The sequence below is a fragment of the Arabidopsis lyrata genome (genome assembly GCF_000004255.2).
Source record: "Arabidopsis lyrata subsp. lyrata unplaced genomic scaffold ARALYscaffold_1, whole genome shotgun sequence".
NCBI lineage: Eukaryota > Viridiplantae > Streptophyta > Magnoliopsida > Brassicales > Brassicaceae > Arabidopsis > Arabidopsis lyrata.
In genome coordinates, this window is record NW_003302555.1 from 24,544,797 (window position 1) to 24,564,693 (window position 19,897).

Genomic DNA, 19,897 nt, shown 5'->3' on the forward strand with positions numbered 1-19,897 from the left:
GGCCTTGAGTAAAAAAAAAAGAGTTAAAAGTAGTTTTTTTTTTTTTTTTTTTTTGACGATAAAGTAAATTAAAAGTAGTTAAACTATACCATTGTCTGATGAGACTCATGAGAGGGACTTTAGTTTTTGTTGACTCTCTCTGAAAAATCTTCTTTTGACCCTTATTACAAAATCACTTCTCTTCTTCTTCTTGTTCACCATCTCTCTCATTTCGCAGATCTAAAGAGACAATCATGAGAAAGGGATCTTTAACTCCTGACAGAGATCGTCAGATTGAGGAACATGAGTTGCAAGAAACTGGGATTAGTCCTGACACAGAGAGATTTAAGAGGAACAAGAATGTTGGACAATACCAAAGAGAAGAAGAGGAAGAAGATGGAGAGGAACAGGAAGAATCTGTGGAGGGAATATTCGAAAGCAGAGAGGTTCCTTCGTGGAAGAATCAGTTAACAATTAGGGCTTTTGTGGTTAGCTTTGCGCTAAGCATTTTGTTTAGCTTCATTGTGATGAAGCTTAACCTCACAACAGGAATCATTCCTTCGCTTAATGTCTCTGCTGGTCTTTTGGGGTTCTTCTTCGTCAAGACATGGACTAAGATGCTTCATAAATCTGGTCTTTTGAAACAACCTTTTACCAGACAAGAGAACACCGTTATTCAGACTTGTGTTGTTGCTTCCTCAGGAATTGCCTTTAGCGGTAATAGAAACAAGAACCCATTCTAAAAGAACTCAAATTTTGAATCAAGATTGGTGTTTTTTCTTGATTTCTGACTTTTTCTTATTAAAAGACAAAATCTTTGAGGTCTTCTTCCTTCACACATAATTCTGACCCTTATTTTCTCTCTTTTTCTGGTTTGTTTTATTAAATTATATTGCAACAGGAGGATTTGGGACTTACCTATTTGCAATGAGCCATCGAATAGCAGACCAATCAGGAGACGTTGCCCGTGGCGTTAAGGATCCTTCATTGGGTTGGATGATAGCTTTTCTCTTTGTTGTCAGCTTTCTTGGCCTCTTCTCTGTTGTTCCTCTTAGAAAGGTTTTGATTCTGCCTCTTCTGCTTCTGTGGAAACACCAAAGAGACATTGAGCAATTGATGTAATTCTTACAGTTACCAATTTGTGTTTGCAGATAATGATAATAGACTTCAAACTACCATACCCTAGTGGCACTGCAACTGCTCACCTTATCAACAGTTTTCATACTCCTCAAGGGGCAAAGCTAGCCAAGTATGAGACTTTCGCTTCCGTAGCTTAACATACATTTTGAGTTCTCTGCTTACTGACTTGTGCTCTCTGTATGTATCAGGAAACAAGTCCGAGTGTTGGGGAAATTCTTTTCCTTCAGCTTCTTTTGGGGTTTCTTCCAATGGTTCTTTACTGCAGGTGAAAATTGTGGGTTTAACAGCTTCCCTACTTTTGGACTCAGAGCTTACCAATATAAGTAAGTAAGCATTATGATATTACCTGATGCATTGTCTTTGGCTCATAAACTGGTTTATTGTCTTCTCTTTGGCTCATGAGTTTTTCTATTGTCTCGACAGGTTCTACTTTGATTTTTCAGCAACATATGTGGGTGTTGGTATGATATGCCCATACATAATCAACATCTCTCTTTTATTGGGTGGAATTCTCTCTTGGGGACTAATGTGGCCACTCATTGAAACCAGAAAAGGAGATTGGTTCCCTTCTAATGTTGACTCTAGCAGCATGAACGGTCTTCAAGCTTACAAGGTAAATTCCTCCATCACTCACTCTCTTATACGCCGCTTCTGCTGAAACAATTTACCTTTTGCTTTTTCAGGTGTTCATAGCTGTCGCTATGATCCTAGGAGATGGTTTATACAACTTTTGCAAGGTGTTGTACCGAACCCTTTCAGGATTAGTCTCGCAGATCCGAGGTAAAGCTGATTCGAGAACCTCTCTTGCACACGAAGAAGACCCTCCTGCTTCCCCATTGACCCCAAAGATATCTTATGACGACCAAAGACGAACAAGATTCTTTCTGAAGGACCAAATACCTTCTTGGTTTGCTATTGGAGGCTATGTGGTTATATCTGCAGTATCTACAGCTATACTTCCTCACATGTTCTCTCAGCTGAGATGGTACTACATTATAGTCATCTATGTCTTTGCTCCTATCTTAGCTTTCTGCAATGCTTACGGAGCCGGGCTCACTGATTGGTCGCTAGCATCAACCTATGGAAAGCTTGCCATATTTACGATTGGAGCATGGGCTGGTTCGGATCATGGAGGTCTTCTGGCAGGCTTAGCGGCTTGTGGAGTCATGATGAACATAGTATCGACAGCTTCAGACCTGACACAGGATTTCAAGACTGGTTACCTAACATTGTCATCTCCAAGAGCCATGTTTGTGAGCCAGATGATTGGAACAGCTATGGGCTGCTTGGTTTCACCCTGCGTGTTCTTGCTTTTCTACAAGGCGTTTGATGATCTTGGCCTTCCAAACAGCGAATACCCTGCTCCGTTTGCTACTGTGTACCGGAGTATGGCTAAACTCGGGGTTGAAGGTGTCTCGTCTCTACCAAGAGACTGTCTTGTGCTGTGCTACTCGTTTTTCGCTGTAGCCGGACTCATTAACCTAATAAAAGACGGTCTTGGTAACAGGTGGGGAAGGTTTGTTCCTCTTCCCATGGCAATGGCTATACCGTTTTTCTTAGGACCTTACTTTGCAATTGACATGTGCGTGGGGAGTTTGATTTTGTTTGTCTGGGAGAGGTTAGATGCGCCAAAGGCTGAAGCTTTTGCAACAGCAGTGGCTTCTGGTTTGATATGTGGAGATGGAATCTGGACTTTGCCAAGTTCAGTGCTTGCTATAGCTGGAGTTAAACCTCCTATTTGCATGAAGTTTCTCTCAGGTGCAACTAATCATAGAGTCGACAAGTTCCTGCAAGGATCATCTTAGATTTTTTAAGGCTTAATGAGATGGATCTGTTGAGAAGTAAAGTGTTAGTTTTTTTAAAGCTCAATGAGATGGATCTGTTGAAGAAGTAAATTGTAATGATGTTTCAGTTTTGAAAACAATGATAAAAGGTATATATTGCCTTGATCACTCAGTATAGATAGATGAGAGACGGTTTGTTATATTAAAATGAGCAGAGATGATTTATACATAGCTCGGTGAACACAAACCATCGATTAAGCATGATGAATACATTATCCAATTCTTGCTTTGTGAAACATAATCATCAATCTTGTAGCAATTTCTCATTCCTCATCTCACACAAACATTACTAAAAGAACTAAAAATTGTTCATTCTCACAGCAAAAGAAACAACAGACCTCTATATTCTTCTGGAAAAGAGTTTCTTAAGCTTTTGAGGATGATTTCGCCTTGGAAGTTCCAGCTGTTTTCTCCTCAGCTTTCTTGAAAAGGTTAGACACAGTAGCTTGAACGAGCTTACTGTCTTTGCTCTTTGGTTTTTCCTTTCTTGCCGGAAGTTCTGTAGGCAACTTGCTTGCTGCTGTTGTAGTACCAGCTTGAGATTCCTCACGACCTCTTGTTGAAGATTCAGGTTCCAACATAGGTTTCTCATCTTCATCAGATGTATTGCCTTCACTTTCACCAGAGGAGTCCTCTGGGGAAGTTTCTGCAAAGCTGTGGGATAAGTTTAAAGAAAGCCTGTTAAACCTGATACTACTTAGATAGCTAATCAATGGAAAACTAAAGATCTTATAAAGGAAAACAAACCACGGAAGTCACATAGAGGCAAATGTATATACAACCAATACAGAAAACTAGGTAGCATCATAGAGATATTTACAAATTAAATGAACAGTAAGTGATTCTCCGGGAAGGAATCTAATAACTCATCAAAATCCACCGCATAGACTTTCAGAACAAAAGTATCATCGCTAACTCAAAAAAGAGTGCGTTTTAACATTTAAGTGGAGAAGTTGAAAGGATCATACTTGAATTTCTTCCCAGAATTTCTCTGAGACTGTCGGACTGGTGTTGTTTGGACGGGTGTTAGTTCAATCTTATCGTCCAGGAATTCTCCATCCTCAGACAAAACATCCTCCATGTCAACTTCAGGTGAGTATGTCTCTGTTGGTTGGCTACCAGTTTCAGGAGTCACCATCCTCTTGACCGAAGCTGCTCCTCCTGCACCACCTTGGAAATCAAACTCTGTTTGCTCTGCCTGAAACCAAAGAGTTCTCTTATCATGTTAAACATCTCTGTGGCAACAACTAGACTTAAAGAGAAAATGTAAAATAGGTGAAATGTATTAACCTGAGCTAGTTCTTTAGGGAAATCAAGACGAGCTTCTTCAGGATTCTCCTCTTTTGTCCCAATCCACCATGACTCAGAGAACACAATCTATGTGCATTACCAAAAGACTCAAGATACAGTAAAACAGAGAGAGAACTCCGAATAGGTCAAAGCATAAGAGACTAACCATGTTATCAAAATAGTCATCACACAAGACATTTTTGCCTCCTCTGGAGAATTGAAGAGTCAAGTATCTGTTCTTGGGATACAAAATCGTTCCAAAAAGTTTCATACGACCCTAAAGAACCACAATGTCGCAAGATTAAGATTCACAGTAGTAGTAGTAGTAATGCCTCAACATTGAGAAACACAATAAAGATCTAACCTGAGGGAAATTGAGGTAGAGGACAGGGTTTTTGGTAGACAATCGATCGAGATCGCCGATAGTAGCGCCGGAGATAGGAGCGAGAAGACCAGGGAAAGAGAATAGAAACCGATTCTTGCGCTGAGATTTGCGGATGATGTCGGTGCCATGGTGTTTTAGAACTTGCTTTGAAGGTTTGAGAGAGGAATGAGATTTCGCCGGAGAATCAGAGAGCAATTGGTTATGGAGAGCTAGGGTTTTTAATCTCTTCCTCTGTTTCGACTCTGCATCGTCTTTATCTCCTCCTTTTGATCCTCCTTTCTTCGAAGATGAAGCTCGTACCATTACTAATGCTTCTGCTTCTACTCCCTCTAAATTCTTCTAATGGGTCTTCGAAAATTCGTCTTCTCCAACTTTATATGTCTCTCTGTGAATTTAACAAATAAAGGGCCCAAAAATAAAATGTTAGTTATGAACTCACCATTGTTGTAAAGGTTGCATTTTTTTTTGTATCATCACAGTGATGACTGTGCAAGAAGAGGTAAAGGCTTCTTGAGTTGAATTTTATATCAATCCTAGCCACTCCTAGCTTTGATCATCTCAGGTAATTTTGGCATAGTAGTAGTGTAACAAAAAAACACTGTTTTTAGCATGAAACTGTTCTCATGCAAAAGCAATCAGTCTTTTAAAACTTAATGTTTGATCAAAGGACGCCTAAGTATTGTATGATAAACATGGATGATAAGCCACATTTTCAGAAAATTGTGGACTTGGGAAGCCGTCTGCTACAAATCTGCCAGATTGCATGACCTGAATAGGCGAGCTGAGCTTTTCTCTCACACTAAATTGCAACAATACTTCAAATACGATTATATACAAAATGAATTATTTGAAATGTAACATAACTCTTGTGCGATAAATACAATTAACTTAGCTCATAAATGACAATAAAACATAGCTGTGAATATTTAATACTCCCTTTGTATCATAAAGAATGAATATTTGAGGTTTTATTTTTGTATCAAAAAAATTGATTTTCTGTAAATTTTTATCAATTAGTGTTAATAAATTGTGAATTTCAAGAATCATTCATTGACAATTTTAAAATTTGATGAATTACTATTGGTTAATAGTTATGATAAATGGTTTAGTATGAATAAATAGTGCATTTATAACTAAACATTAAATATTTTCTTAATTAGTATGAAAACTCTATAAAATCAAATTTTTTGATACAGAGGGAGTACTTATAAAACGTAATAATGCGTCTCTCTATAAATAGTAAAACACCATCCCACTAACCACCATATTTCAAGTTTCATATTATAGGTAAATTTTGTAACATTTTTTTTATAATTCAATTAATGTTGTTTTAATATTATTTTATCACTTTTGTAAGAAACGAAAATAGTGACCGTCGTGCTCAAGAAGAACCACAACTCCTGGTGTCTGGAGACAAAGGCGACTGTTCAATTGAAAAAGAGACGTCATGCAACCAAGACCTTACTCATGATCAATCGTTTGTGCTATTTTAGAGGTTTTTCAACAAAAAAAACGACTAGAGAAGTCTGAAGTTTATAATGCAACGAGAGATAAGCACTAGAGTTGATTTTTTTTGCCAAAAACATTCATTATATCAATTTATAAAAACCTAGATTTTGATTGACTCGGAATAAATTTGATATTCATGTAGTAAGATAAATCAAAAATCAAAAAGACTAATGATGAAAAGAAAGCAAAAACAATTGAGTATGCTTTGAGAAAACATAAGTACCAAGAAAAGGGCAATATCTCAAGAGTATTGCATCCAATGCGGGACAAATTCTAAGATGCTCTCCTCTCTCAAAAATAACAATTTATCCTCATTATAATCTGAAATACTCATTTACTCTTAATGAAAACTTTAAACCCTATTTTGCCCTTACACCATCTATTTTTAATAAGAAAATTTTAAAATATTCGACCAATCGCAGTCATTATTTCGACCAATCACAAGTGAGTTCTTCGACCAATCCAAGCATTCCACATTAGACAAATAGTATAATTTGTACAAACTGATATTAGTTAGACAAATTGTATAACCGGTACAACTCATGAAATTGTTATTACTAGTACATGTCACTAGATCCTAAATTAGATTCTTATTCTTTTTTTCAGGACACAATGAGTTCCATAAACATACATTTTGATTATGGACATTATTTAAAGACCAGAGATGAGTATTGTTGGATTCCAAGAGAAACTGCTTGTACTGGAATGGCACCTTCTTATTCTTTCGACGACGTCCTCTAGCGGATGTCATTCTAGTTTCTTGAATTCTTCTCTTTTTTCCGTACAAGCAAGTTTCTCTTGGAATCCATTGGTCTGATTTCGAGCTTGGTTCGTAAATTTAGAATAAAACAAAAATATGATTAGATCTAGAACATTAACTTGTTTCTTGGCCTGCTTGTTTAAGATCTCTTTTATTTGGCTTTGCTTGTTTAAGGTTGTAGCAATTGTCTCCTTGAACACGATTTAAGACCTTATCAACTGTTCTCTTGCCTTTCTTCAACTATTTGTTTTCAGTGAAAGGAAACACTTGTGGCCAAAGAGAGTTTTTCTACTCTTCATGGTTTTGTCCAAGTAAGTAATGTATTTCCTATACTCTGATGTGCTGGTTTATAGATGAGTTTGGTCTAATTGTCTTTTTGTTTCTTTTATACAGTATTCCGTAACAGTGGAAGAAGCGGAGAAAAATAGGAAGCTAAGCGACATTTTGGGCGCATTGGACTTCAATCAACTTCTTGTGACTGTAAAGAGCTTGTCCAGAGCCGAAGAGCTGATTAGCTTGATGGGTAAATGGAAATTCCCAGCAACGTGTGTCACTCTAATATGTCACAAAAAGAGAGGCTTTATATTCTCAGATATATGTCCTTGTTTTTATATCCTCATAAAATTTATTCTTGTGAAAAAAACTTACTTGCCTAGGATGGCTTGCTACATAAGTTTGAACGAAGGCGACAAGAAAATTTTTGTGGAAACACATTATAGGAAGAGACGGTGTTGAGTTCAGGCGAGTCAACATCATCATCCATTACGATACACCAGAAACCGAGGAAGCATTTCTTCACCAAGGGTTTGCAAGCAAGGGTGTCTCATCACCTTGTGATGAAGATATTCTTGGACAGATTAAAAAGAATCACGAGATTGTTATCTACGACCTTCCAAAGCAAATTGATACCTCCACTGGCTCCACATACCGTAAGAGAGAATCACTGATTGTTTTAACAAACAAGCAAAAAAAAGCTCTAAATCTTCCTTGATTATATATCAACAATTTATTTTCTTTGCAGGTTAGTAGCTGCAGTAGACTCTGGAGATGTTTCTGCAAAGCTCTTTGACATTGTTACTACTTAGATAGCTCTTTGATCGACTTTACCCCAACCAATAGTATGGTCACTAGAACATTACAGGAGTGCAACGGCTCTGTGTGCCAAGAGACTAAGGAAGGTTTTGCGTTTACCAGTTTTTAGGAGTAAATAAATTTTGATGTTGCAGACTTTGTTACTACCATTGTTTTTGCCTGCAATGCTTTGCTTTAGAACCTGTCAAAAGTATAGAACCTGTCTTGTACTGCATAATTTAAAAAAAAAAAAATTGAACCTGCTTCTGTGTCTGAAATCTGTTGCCTGTTTCCCACAGTTCAAAACTTGATGTGCTATATCTTTTGTTACATAATCCAAAGCTGGAGTCAATTGTAAACTTTCGAATCCATGCCAATTCCTCCCTTCTCGTCTGTTTTGTGTAGAATGGATACAAGCTACATACATGGTTATACACAGCAATCTTGTCACATTGGACTCCAAAACCCCTACACAAGCTTGTTATGGCTTTCACATTGGACTCTAGATTACTGTAGAGGAGTTTGATTCCATTAGCTTCAAGCGATCACAGGAAGAAGAACAATACATACGTAATATGTATCTTTAAAAAAAACAGATTGTAACAAACTTTAATGATATTATAGTGATATAATCATATTCATGTCAAGTTACTTTTACATTGTGACAAAGCGAAAGCTAACACATACCAGCAGACTAATATAAATCTTGATGTTGCAGATTTTGTTACCATTTTTTTGCCTGCAATACGTTCATCTGGAATCTGTCAAGACTCAAGAGTATGATCACTAGTCTTTCCCCAGCAATTCAGACAAAGCTGTTGGTTACAGATTAGAATCAGTAATCAAACTTAAAACGAATCTGTTTTTGTGTCTGAAAACTGCTCCTTGTTTCCCACAGTATCAAAACTTTGATGTGCTATACTGCTATCTTTTGTTACAGAATCCAAAGCTGGACTCAACTGTAAACTTTCGAATCCATATCAATTCCTCGCTACTCTATAGAATGGAAACAAGTTATTTATATTATACACTGTTTATCAGCACACTTGATTACTACATGGTACATTTATTTGGTGTTAACAGAGGAGTGTGATTCCATTAGCTTACAACATCATATGAAGAAGAACAACACATACGTATTATGTATCTTTCAAAAGCAGATTGTAACCAACTTTAATGATATTAAAATGATGTAATCAATTCATGTCAAGTTACTTTCACATTGCCATCTAACCGAGAAAGATAAGGAAAGAAAATCAGAAGAACTGGATGTTGCATTTTGTTGAAAGTCTGGGGAGAGTCAGCAGTTTAGCTCGCAAGAACTCATTTCTATTGGCGGTGTCCACGACAACACCAACTTTCACAGTTTCCAGACATTCCAACTTTCCCAAGAAATGTCTCATCTGTTTGAGCTCTTGAAAAGAACCTCCATACCCTGAAACCTCTAGCACATTCACACTACAAGAAATTCGGTCATTGGTAGCATATCATTGCAGCACTAATTCACTAACTGCTACTAAAAGTTACAAAATCGGATGGCAACTATATTGTAGCATTAATTTAGTGCTGGAATAGAATTTCACTAAGCGGGAACCCAAAAATCACTACTGTAGCAAAGAAAATCATTTTGGAGGCAAAACACTTAGCCAAAACTTTGTTTTTTCCGCGACTCTACACTTAGCCAAACACTCTCACACACTTAGCCAAACACTCTCACACACTTAGGTCATTTTCTCTAAAAATCGAAACCTGTCCGGTCATTCCGCCACCTCTGTCTTCTCGATTCCCTCGATTTTCCGGCGACCAGGAAACCCAATTCCGGTCATTCCGCCACCTCTGTCTTCTCGATTCCCTCGATCTCCAGTCGATTCCCTCGATTTCTCTCTGGTTTCGAAAAGGAAAATCAACCCTTTAGCTGGTGCATGTCTTCTCCGTCACTGAGTTGCTGTCGTCTCCGTCGCTGTGTTGGTGTCGTCTCCGGTGATCTGCAAAATCGAAGAAGAAACCCACGACAGGTAGGCAACTCAGATCTGTAGTAATGAGCTGTAGATATAATCTTCGATTTCTCAATGTCTTAATTCGATTTCTCTAATTACTTTCCATTTACTCTCATTGTAGCTCTAGAGAAATCTTCGAGGACCTAACACGAATATAAGCTTCAGGTTATGGCTCTTTTATTTGTTTGAAATCTGGTTTTGATTTTTGTTTATTTCTGCAATTGAAATCGAGATATACATTCAGAAGACAATCTTTAGGTTAGGGTTCTTAGCTTCTGTTATTAGTTTGCAGGTTGGATCTTTTGACGACTAAAACTCACAAAACCAATCTTCAGAAGCTTAAAGCAGTTTGTCTTGTTTACAGGTTCCATTGTTTCTGACTTTTAAATTCTTGTTTGGTTTAATACTTGACTGTTTAATCTTGTTAATGTGAATGTCAATGTGTCTGTTTGGTGTTTGAGTTAGTCTTATGGGTTTGTTATGTTTTGCTTATGGTACAGTCTGTTTGGTGTTTGATCAGTTTATCTTTTCTTATGTTTTGCTTATGGGTAAGAACATATAATGGTATTGTTTGTAGGTTCCAATGTATACTTGTCTTCAATATACACTGACACTTTAAAATTTTTTGAAATAGATACCTCTCAGTTCAGAACAACATGAAGATACGCTTAAATGGTTGGCTTACGGTCCTCGTAATTGCACAAGGTCTTACACGGGTTACATTGTCAACGGGCAACGGTTTCACACTACTTCAGTTGATAGACAAACTCAGAACAGTGGGGTCTTATATGAGGCCATAGCAATGTGTAGAGCCAGTGCGAAAGACACTTCTCAGATGGTTGACTTTGTATCCTACTATGGCAGAGTGGTAGAGATTATACTTCTTGATTACAACATTTTCTACATTCCTCTATTCCGGTGTCAATGGGCAAACATAGGTAATGGAGTCAAGAAAGAAGATGGCTTCACGCTAGTCAACCTTAACCAAAGTCAAGTTTCATTTGCAAGAGATCCCTACATATTAGCTTCTCAAGCAAAGCAAGTGTTCTATTCAAGGGTAGATGAGTCATCTAGTTGGTATGTAGCTATGAGAGGTCCTACAAGAAGATACAGTGAAGAAGAATCTGAAGATGGAAATTCAGATGTGGGGCCATTACCAGCAGTAGTGGACATGGAAGCTGATGACTTGGTTGATGAAGCTAGAAATGCCCGTCATGATTGTGAAGGAATTTATGTTTGAAAGAATAGTGTTTTGTTTTTTTTTGTGGATCTATGATGGCCTGGAATTCGTTTTTAATTAAATTGGATCATTATTGCTTTTGATTTGAGTGTTATACATCTTGGTTTCTTTGTGTGTGTCTGTTTTTTCACTGGTGTTTCATCTATGAACTGTATTCTAACATTTCTCTCTTTTGTTTCAGGTGAACTAAGATGGGCAATCGTAAAAACAAGCGTGTAACCAAAAAGACAAGGGACTTGGAAGAGGTGTTAGAAGAGAACATTGCTCAAGGACATGCGGCAGATATAGAGACTGAAGAAGCTGGTCATGATTTACTGAATGGAGCTGGTAATGATGTAGTTAATGAAGCTGGTAATAATGTAGGTACTGGAGCTGCAGGTAGCCTGAATGAAGAAGATGAGTTAGAAGAGAACTCTGAAGAACAGGCGGCAGATGAGGAGAATGAAGAATTTGGTAATGATGTAGTTAATGGAGATGATGAGCAAACACAGAATGTGCCTGAAGAACAGGCGGCAGATGATGATATAGTTGCTGAACCAAAGCGTAAAAAGCAATGAGGACCAACGAAGATGAAACACATCACCAAGGATCCAAATGAAAAGCAACATGTTGACTTCACTGATATGGGAGAACATTGTGGCCCAGGGTCAGTGCTGTTATCATCATACTTGGGTCCGTTATTACGGGAACATGTTCCTGTCATAATCGACACTTGGAAAAAAGTTGGTGAAGATATCAAAACTGTTCTGTGGAAATCTATTGAGGTAAGCTATAATTAAATTATCCACATTTTAAGTTTAACTTGCCTCACATTAGTAATTGTTTTTTCTTTTCCTGGTGCATTTGAATGAAGGCAAGGTTTGACATTGACGAAGACTATAAGAAGAATGCTGTGTTTAAGCAGATGGTGAGCAAGGTTAGGAAAGCTAGAACCATGAAAGATAGGATGAGTCTGCGACCGAATAATGTACCTCCAACAGCATGGCGTCTCTTTGTCAAAGCCAAGACTAGTAACGCCTTCAAGGTATTCACTTAGTTGTCTTTGTTTATTGGCCTGTAGAATACTCACTTTTTTTTTCATTCTAATTCAGGTTGTAAGTGATTCATTTAAGGCAAGAAGGAAGAAGCAGATACCTCACACTTGTGGGCGTAAAGGAATGGTCAGATTGAGAGAAGAATTGGTAAAGAGTAGCTCAGAACCATCTAAGATCACAAGGCTAAAAGTTTGGGTCAAGTCGCGTACTAGGAAGGATGGTACGCCTGTAAATATTACTGCTGCTGAAAAGATTGTAAGTATTGACTTTACCTATCAGTATGATTTTAGAAATTGGATATCCTGCTTGGTCCACCTTATGATCTGTAATTGTGTTTGCAGCAAAAGGCAAAAGAGATAGACACTGAAAGTCTTAATGATTCAACGACAACGAATCCAAAGGAAGATATGCTTACACAGATTTTGGGACCTGATAATCCTGGAAGATTGAGAGCAATGGGTAGAGGTATGAGCTTGACAAAATTGGCTTGTTTCCAAGTCAAGAGCAAATGTATGGCTGCAATGGAAGAAAAGCAGATTCGTTTGCAGAAAAAGGTTCATGAGTTAGAGCAGATCTTATTACAGAGACAAGGGTCTGACATCGGTGAAAACTCGATTCATAGAGTATGTACCAACTATTTATATATTGCCTTTGTTTATATTTATGAGTTGATTTCTCATTGTTTGTTTTTCATGTAGAGTGTAAACACCAAATCACTTCCCAAGTGTTATTTGGTTGACTGGTCCTGTCCTGATGAGAATGTCGCTGAGGGACGTGTTGTTTCTTATGATGAGGATGAGTTGGTGAATGGAATTCCTTTAGGGCCTAACTCTGTCAAGGTTTTAGTTGAATTAGTTACTAAACCAGAAGCATTTCTCTGGAGACCTGCACCTGACATGTTTACTCTTGAGGATGCACTTGGCGAAATGGTTGCATGGGATGCTGATTACTGTATTGTTCCAACTGATGGTAGTATACCAGAAGACATAGCACCTAAGGTTAAGTTTCTTAACTTTTGTTATTTGTAGATGCTCTTTATCTATATCTGAGTCTGATAATTATTTTTTCTTTTCATTGTTTGGTACATTTGAATTTCGCAGAGCCCTGGCACAAGTATAAGGAACAAATGCAAACTCATGGATTATAGTACGAATGATCAAGTGATCGCTGAAGGTCGATTTCAGACTCGATAACCTAAAGCGTTGGTAAATGGACTTCCTCTTGGTCCAAATGTAATGAAGGTATATGTGGATGTGGTAGTAAACCCTAAGGCATATCTATGGAGGCCTACAGTTAACATGAGAAATGTGGAGGATTCTTTGAACTGTTTTGTAGCATGGCCTGCAAATAGAGTTGTGATGGAGACAACTCCAGAATCTCCTCCTCTTCAACCATCTACATCTAAAGCATCAAGTACAGGTTATCAGAATGAGAAGTCTCCAGTAACTCCAAAAGCTCCTGTAAAGAAACCAGCAACAACTTTGAAAGCGGCGCGCGCATCTCCTCGTCGTAAATTGCAGGTACTTTCTTTTAAATTTACTGTGTTACATGATTGATGGTTGGGCTGTTGACTTTGATAAACATGATTGATTGTGGTTTGTTGTTTTAATTGTTTGTCTGGTTGTTTGTTGGTTGTCTTTGTAGCCTGTTGCATTCAAGGAAAATCAAAAATGTAAGTTGATAGATCTGATCAGAAAGAACCACGTCGTTGCTGAAGGACGTTGGTCATCGAATAATCCTGCCAGTGTTGTCCACTTTGTACCTTTGGGCCCTAAAGCATGTCGAGTCTGGGTGGATGTTGTCAAGGATAAAGATGCTGCAGTTTGGAGACGATCTTCTGAGATCGAGTGTATGGAAGATGCATTTGGAACCTCTATTGCATGGCCAGAAGATAAAGTGGAACCATTAATGGTGAGATTTGTAATCATTAATTTGCTGTGATTCATTTTACCTATGTCATACTAATCTAAGATATTTTTGTTTTCAGGAGTGAACTCAATTGCTTAATCTGAACTGATGATGGAATGAAATATGTTTTCTGCTTTTAATTAAGTTTAGCTATGTTTGAGAACTTGATAAAGACTTTCTGTTTTGTTTATGAACTGGTTTGATGTATGTTTACATGTTCTCTTTTAGAGTTCATGATGTATGTGTACACTTTGTATGCTTTGGATCTTAAATGAAAAAGCATTGCTGTTTTATGATTTTTTGTTTCACAATAGGTTTTTATAAATCCCAGAATTGATCGAATAGGTGCACAATTTTGGCAGCCAAATAACTGTATTCAACAACATTGTAATCGTGTCATAATAAAATATTCTATGGCACTAATAAAAAGCCATGACATATTATAGAGTGGCACGAAACAAGTGCTAGAATAACTTATACAATAGCATATGATACTTGCTATAATAGGTTCATTTTCCATAGCATTCAAAAAAATGCTATCATATGGGGTGAGGCTATTATAGCTCCTTCTGTCATAGCGTTCATGAAAACGCTACAAAATCGATATAGTAGTGTTTTTAGTGTACTATCAATGACCGAATTTCTTGTAGTGTCACTTGGCATATACATAAACAGCATATTTTCTCTTCCTTCTTATTCATTACAATCTTCCTCTTCCTAATATGCTTCTTAGGGCTGCAAGCGCATGCATCTTCACATCCATTTGTTACTCTGTGCTCAAGACCCTGAAACCATAGACCAATTTGACATGTATAAATTAATAGGCAACACCAACAACAGAAAAGAATCTCAGTAAGGAAACTGATAATACCTTGATGACTAAAGTCTGTAGATTTGGACAACTCTTGATCAAAAGTGGCATTACTTGCCAACCTTTTTCCTTGTTACTCTCAATAGATAACTTAAGGAGTTTGTTGAAAACCGGCATTGAATTACAACGGATATGAAATACCTGATACACAACAACAACAAAAACCATATAAAAGTGAGAGACCTTGCTAGCTCTACAAACCAAAAATAGAAGAAGTATCAGAAACTGACCTCAAGGGAATCAGGAGACAAGTGAAGGGTTGTAATGTTGGCTATACCCGCAACTAGATTTGTAACATCACCAAACATAGCATCATCATTATAATCATAAACATTATAATCAGAATTATAATCATCATCATCCTCGTCATAATCATCATCATCAGAAGACGAAGAAGGATCATAATCTTTAGTTGATTGCCATAATCTGATATTCAACCTGGCCTCAACAAGCGAATCCAAAGCAACATACTGATACTTTTCAAAGACGTAACTAGAGTAGTCAAGGTAGACAAGGTTTGGTGCTTCAAAACAAGATACTTCGTGATCGTATTTATAATCTGGACAATTAGTAAAAACCACAAGTCGCTTGATAGATGCACTTTTCACAAACGCACCGCAACATGGCGAACCCAAAAGATCATCATCACGTATGTATAACTCTTCCAACGCAGGACAGCCATCAAGGAGGGAACAATAGTTGTCATAATCAAGCCCTAAAACTGATAATAGAGAAAGTGATTTGAGCGCAGGGAAAAACACATACTTGACTTCAATAGCATATAGACCGGATAGTGTGAGCTTAACCAGTGTCTTGCTCGTCAACAACTCTGTCTCTATATCAAAATAGTGTCTATATGCGTGCAAGTGTAGTTCCAATAAACCACGTTCCATTGCAGTCCAAATCCAACGTTGGTATGCATCGTTATAGCCAGGTCTGGGCTCATGACACAGAGAGAACTTGTTGATGTGAGAATTGCCTAACAGAGCAAATGTCTTGTCTACGAAATCTACGAAGCGAAGTGAACCACTTTTTGCTTCTTCTTCGTTAGGATACACAACCAGCGACTCATCAAAACAAAGGGTGTCTACAAGACCCAGTAGATTCCTCCACCTTGTGGACAGAACCGATGTCGAAGCAGCCACCTTTGTCGGAAGTAAAGACAGGATTTTGCCAAGTATCTCATCTGGCAAATTGCTGATCGAATCTCTAGAAGAGCTCTTAGCCATAAAATTAGGGGTTTGATTGTACCTAACACACTCAAACTCGATTAGGGGCATAACAAGTTCCTCCTATGGAATCAAAAAGATGATCCTTTGAATCGTAGGAGAGTGAGAGAGAGACTCGGGAAGATCGAAAAGCTTTGGGCCTTTACTATTCTGGGCCTTATATCTTATTAGGTTGTTTATAAAACCTAAAAACCCTATACTATTTTGGGCTTTGTTGTTGTTACTCATATCATATTTTGTGACTTGGAAGCGTGTGACTCACGTTTGACTATAGACAAACCCTAGCAAAATCGCAAATTGCTAACTTAAGATGGCCGGCGACAGCTTCCTCACCGCCGATTTAATATCCCCTAGCCACCACAAAGGTTTTCAGAAAATCAAAGGAGGAGTAGAGTCAATTAGCTCTTTACCTGATGTCATCCTCCAACATATCCTCTCCTTTATTTCAACTAAATTAGCCACTTCCCTTTTATCAAAACGATGGAGGCATGTTTGGTGCGATATACCTTCTATCTCCTTCGATGAAGATAACGATAACGTGACACTGAAGTTTGCTTCGATAAACAAAACCCTAATTACTCTGTACAAAGCTCCGAAGATAATAAAATTTACACCTCAAAACCACCGTGAAGCAGAATGCTCCCCACATCGACAGTTGGATCGAGTTCGCCATGTCCCGCAACGTGGAGAACATGTATCTGGATTTCTGGAAACCTTTTTCCTATCATAAGTATAAGTTTCCTGATTTCTTCTACATCAACTCCTCTGTCAAGCAACTCATACTTAGGTTCAACTTTTCTGATATCATGATTTCCGGATGTTGTGTGTCTTGGACATCGCTGAAGAAGTTGTGCTTGCTTAGTTGTAGTCTCTTTGATGAATCCATGGCTAAGATTTTATCTAGTTGTCCTCTTCTCGAAAGCTTAACACTGTGTCTATGCGTTAAACTGAGTGTTCTTGATCTCAGCAAATCATTGCGTTTGAGAATACTAAAATTAGACTGCAACCTTTGGGGTCTGGGGACGCAGATTGTGGCACCACATATCCATTATCTCAGATTAATTAACTCTCAGCTTTCATCTACTTTTGTTGCTGGCTCGTCTTTAGCCGAAGCTAAACTCGACTTATTCTTTGTTTCAACTATTCCGACCTTCCAGGATGATTTCCTTCAGCTGCAAGTCATGGCGCTCACGATGCTAGAAAAGTTGCAGAATGTAGATAAGAGCTTACTCTTAAGGAAAACTTTCTTCATGTATGTTTTGGCCTCATTCTTGCATTATTATCACTATAGAATCACTAGTTCCATTAGAATTTGATTTTCTATAAGTTTATGCATCTCGGTATTCACTATCTTTCTTTGCTTTTTGTTAGATTTTATCTCTTGCCGAGGTTCGTGGTGTTCCTTTTCCGATGTTGAAAGTGAAATATTTGACTCTTGAGACTGTAATCTTCCGGTATGTTATTCCTGGTATAGAAAGAGTGTTACAAAACTCACCTGATTTAAAACAGCTAACAGTACACGCAAAGAATTGCAACAACGCCATACGGGTATATATTTACCATTAGACCATGAGCAATGGTTTAATGGTACAAATTTTGGTCCCTCAAATATAATAAAATTATTTTCAGAGTTTCTTAAGTTTGGTATTAGCATTGGTGTCCCTCACATTTTGTCCCCTGAATAAAATAATAATATTTTGATATTTAAAAAATTAATTATTTAAATTAATAAGTAAAAACATATAAAAGTTTTAATTAAAATAAAACATATAACATTAACATTGAAAACATATGAAAATTACAAAGTTACAAAAAGTTGGAAAAAAAAACAAAAACAAAAACTTATCAGATCCATCAAAAATATCCACCAATGTGAAAGCCTCTTGTTGTGCCACCATTCTCAGACTCATCTGCTCCTCTCCAACTATTTCCCTGACAGTTTTCCTTTGCCCATATATCCTCTGCTTGAGAACCAAGACCTGCAGACAGATAAACCACAACCTAATCCTTATAAGTTCAACCTGACTCGCTTAAGACTAAACCAATAAGAAAGATTCAAAGGTTGATGCACCTGTTGGTATACAGAGACTAAAACCATAGATGGGATTTAAATTAGATAAACTTCCACAAGAACAAATTATATCCTCCTTGAGAAAGGTTGAGAGATGCTATGATTATTTAAATACATGTGTCGAAATTTGTGGGAGCTACAATAAGCATCAATCAAACGTTAAGGTAAACATTATATAACTTACCTCAACATCACTGATATGAGATAAGTCCTCTGCAAGATCACCATGAGAAGAAAAAACTCCTGAAAAGTTAATCACATCAGCTTTTAACTTTTAAGTATTAACTAGATAATAACAAAGACCTTCTACAAAAATTTGACTATAAACATTCATGGAAAGAATTCTTTGCATTTGTACCTTTGTTCCCGCAGACTTTGAGGTTTCTAGCCAATGGCTTAGATACTAAAACATTCACAACATGGTTTTATTCAGATGACCCAACCCAACCAACCAAACAAGGCAAGAAATAACCAAATGTAAGCTACAACAAACTCACCAGCCTTGTCCGTTGCCTCAATCAAATTCTTCTTCTTGGGCACTCTGTTGATATCAATCACAATGTCAGTAAGAGACAATCTCTTTAAATTCATCTGGATTCTCTCCATGTTAGGGGCATCCACAAGTGCCTAAAATGGACAATATAAACAGAAACTCTTAGACGTTTCAAAATGAAACAATACATAACTCATAATTCTTCTCTAGCATCAGAACTATTGTATCAACAAATAACACATTCTTCTATAGCATCATAACTATTGTGTTAACAAATAAGGTTAAGGAGGGTTTTTCCAAGAATGATTTCAGTTGATATTAGATCATAGTTATATTGATTACACCATATCGGAAAAAAAAAAAAACAGAGCTTGTATATGAAGTTACCCTGTTTTGGTCTACGAGGTTAAGACTATACGAATCAGCCACAAGAAAGATAACAAATTCCAAAGAGATGAGATCCGATAAAAGAAGATAACAAATTGATGACTTAAGATCAATACAGTAAAACAAAATCAATTATAGCTTTTACTATAGCAACCACACTTGTAATTCTCAAAAATTGATTCCAATCAAAAGAACAATCCAAATCAATTCATAGCGGAAGATCAAAATTGATGCCACAATCCTCTAAATCTGAAAATTTCAGATGGAAAAACCTACCTCGTTTATATCGGTTGTTGGTGGAAACTTTTTCAATTCAACGATACAACAGATCGGAGTGGAAGAGAGTGAAATACAAGACACGATTTGAAAGAAGAGGAGATGAAATAGCTGGACAAAGCTTGAGCCAAAGCTTTCGCCGACGAGAGAAAAGGAAGGCGAAAATCAATCGACGGCACAAAATAAACACGCGACCAATCACGCGAGAACACGTGGCAGTGTGGGACGGTGAATAAACGTTCTCTCGTGTGGGAACGGTTCTGTGTTTAATGAGGGTTTTTGATTTATTTTTAAAAAATAAATGGACTGGGACGACGCATAGAGCTGCCATTGCAAGTGCTCTTAGCCTCTTTTATTAATTTCCCTTGGCTTCCCTTCTAACAATCGCCAAATATATCCAAGAACCATTTTTG

General features: G+C 37.4%; 5 protein-coding genes and 1 pseudogene across 11 annotated transcripts; 3 read left to right on the forward strand and 3 right to left on the reverse strand.

Moving 5' to 3' along the window:
• Positions 1 to 107: 107 nt before the first annotated feature.
• LOC9327490 (probable metal-nicotianamine transporter YSL8) lies at positions 108 to 3,164 on the forward strand. Its single transcript, XM_002891382.2, has 6 exons — positions 108 to 696; positions 881 to 1,038; positions 1,131 to 1,228; positions 1,308 to 1,442; positions 1,543 to 1,732; positions 1,803 to 3,164. Exons 1-6 carry the CDS (start codon positions 234 to 236, stop codon positions 2,922 to 2,924), a joined length of 2,166 nt encoding a protein of 721 aa, XP_002891428.1. The 5' UTR covers positions 108 to 233; the 3' UTR covers positions 2,925 to 3,164.
• Positions 3,125 to 5,064, reverse strand: LOC9327491 (DNA-binding protein RHL1). Its single transcript, XM_021012722.1, has 5 exons — positions 4,618 to 5,064; positions 4,420 to 4,530; positions 4,254 to 4,340; positions 3,932 to 4,161; positions 3,125 to 3,617 (listed from the first exon to the last, which is right to left on the reverse strand). The coding sequence occupies exons 1-5, from the start codon at positions 4,939 to 4,941 to the stop codon at positions 3,329 to 3,331; spliced, it is 1,041 nt and encodes a 346-aa protein (XP_020868381.1). The 5' UTR covers positions 4,942 to 5,064; the 3' UTR covers positions 3,125 to 3,328.
• A 4,030-nt stretch (positions 5,065 to 9,094) lies between these two features.
• On the reverse strand, positions 9,095 to 16,618 carry LOC9327492 (F-box/LRR-repeat protein At1g48400). Its single transcript, XM_021012713.1, has 4 exons — positions 15,259 to 16,618; positions 15,029 to 15,169; positions 14,814 to 14,942; positions 9,095 to 9,435 (listed from the first exon to the last, which is right to left on the reverse strand). The coding sequence occupies exons 1-4, from the start codon at positions 16,306 to 16,308 to the stop codon at positions 9,235 to 9,237; spliced, it is 1,521 nt and encodes a 506-aa protein (XP_020868372.1). The 5' UTR covers positions 16,309 to 16,618; the 3' UTR covers positions 9,095 to 9,234.
• On the forward strand, positions 12,127 to 14,805 carry LOC110224922. Of its 4 annotated transcripts, XR_002329378.1 has the most exons (5): positions 12,127 to 12,872; positions 12,948 to 13,247; positions 13,350 to 13,769; positions 13,894 to 14,160; positions 14,237 to 14,805. XR_002329378.1 is itself a non-coding variant. In XM_021012732.1 (4 exons), exons 2-4 carry the CDS (start codon positions 13,485 to 13,487, stop codon positions 14,240 to 14,242), a joined length of 558 nt encoding a protein of 185 aa, XP_020868391.1. In that variant the 5' UTR covers positions 12,127 to 13,247; positions 13,350 to 13,484; the 3' UTR covers positions 14,243 to 14,805. The 4 variants fall into 4 exon arrangements, 2 of the variants coding, with proteins under 2 accessions (XP_020868391.1, XP_020868390.1); XR_002329377.1 differs by having other exon boundaries at positions 13,350 to 14,160; XM_021012732.1 differs by having other exon boundaries at positions 12,127 to 13,247.
• LOC9330170 lies at positions 16,568 to 17,823 on the forward strand (annotated as a pseudogene).
• Positions 17,824 to 18,024: 201 nt separating this feature from the next.
• On the reverse strand, positions 18,025 to 19,791 carry LOC9327493. Of its 4 annotated transcripts, none has more exons than XM_021012739.1 (5): positions 19,485 to 19,778; positions 18,826 to 18,955; positions 18,687 to 18,731; positions 18,513 to 18,571; positions 18,025 to 18,236 (listed from the first exon to the last, which is right to left on the reverse strand). In XM_021012739.1, the coding sequence occupies exons 2-5, from the start codon at positions 18,932 to 18,934 to the stop codon at positions 18,033 to 18,035; spliced, it is 417 nt and encodes a 138-aa protein (XP_020868398.1). In that variant the 5' UTR covers positions 18,935 to 18,955; positions 19,485 to 19,778; the 3' UTR covers positions 18,025 to 18,032. The 4 variants fall into 4 exon arrangements, with proteins under 4 accessions (XP_020868398.1, XP_020868399.1, XP_020868400.1 ...); XM_021012741.1 differs by having other exon boundaries at positions 18,039 to 18,258; positions 19,485 to 19,786; XM_021012740.1 differs by lacking the exon at positions 18,687 to 18,731 and having other exon boundaries at positions 19,485 to 19,782.
• Between the last annotated feature and the right edge of the window lie 106 nt (positions 19,792 to 19,897).

Coding starts and splice junctions, on each gene's coding strand:
- LOC9327490 (XM_002891382.2), top strand. CDS start 234: ATGAGAAAGGGATCTTTAACTCCTGACAGAGATCGTCAGATTGAGGAA. Junction 1,443..1,542: donor CTCAGAGCTTACCAATATAA/GTAAGTAAGCAT, acceptor TTGTCTCGACAG/GTTCTACTTTGATTTTTCAG. Junction 1,733..1,802: donor ACGGTCTTCAAGCTTACAAG/GTAAATTCCTCC, acceptor TTGCTTTTTCAG/GTGTTCATAGCTGTCGCTAT.
- LOC110224922 (XM_021012731.1), top strand. CDS start 12,657: ATGCTTACACAGATTTTGGGACCTGATAATCCTGGAAGATTGAGAGCA. Junction 12,873..12,947: donor GTGAAAACTCGATTCATAGA/GTATGTACCAAC, acceptor TTTTTCATGTAG/AGTGTAAACACCAAATCACT. Junction 13,248..13,349: donor CAGAAGACATAGCACCTAAG/GTTAAGTTTCTT, acceptor TGAATTTCGCAG/AGCCCTGGCACAAGTATAAG.
- LOC9327493 (XM_021012739.1), bottom strand. CDS start 18,934: ATGGAGAGAATCCAGATGAATTTAAAGAGATTGTCTCTTACTGACATT. Junction 18,572..18,686: donor CAAAGTCTGCGGGAACAAAG/GTACAAATGCAA, acceptor TTAACTTTTCAG/GAGTTTTTTCTTCTCATGGT. Junction 18,237..18,512: donor CTCATATCAGTGATGTTGAG/GTAAGTTATATA, acceptor ATCTGTCTGCAG/GTCTTGGTTCTCAAGCAGAG.
- LOC9327492 (XM_021012713.1), bottom strand. CDS start 16,308: ATGCCCCTAATCGAGTTTGAGTGTGTTAGGTACAATCAAACCCCTAAT. Junction 15,170..15,258: donor TGTCTCCTGATTCCCTTGAG/GTCAGTTTCTGA, acceptor GTTGTGTATCAG/GTATTTCATATCCGTTGTAA. Junction 9,436..14,813: donor GCTGTTTATGTATATGCCAA/GTGACACTACAA, acceptor ATTTCTTGTAGT/GTGAATGTGCTAGAGGTTTC.
- LOC9327491 (XM_021012722.1), bottom strand. CDS start 4,941: ATGGTACGAGCTTCATCTTCGAAGAAAGGAGGATCAAAAGGAGGAGAT. Junction 4,341..4,419: donor ATGACTATTTTGATAACATG/GTTAGTCTCTTA, acceptor TAATGCACATAG/ATTGTGTTCTCTGAGTCATG. Junction 3,618..3,931: donor AATTCTGGGAAGAAATTCAA/GTATGATCCTTT, acceptor CTTATCCCACAG/CTTTGCAGAAACTTCCCCAG.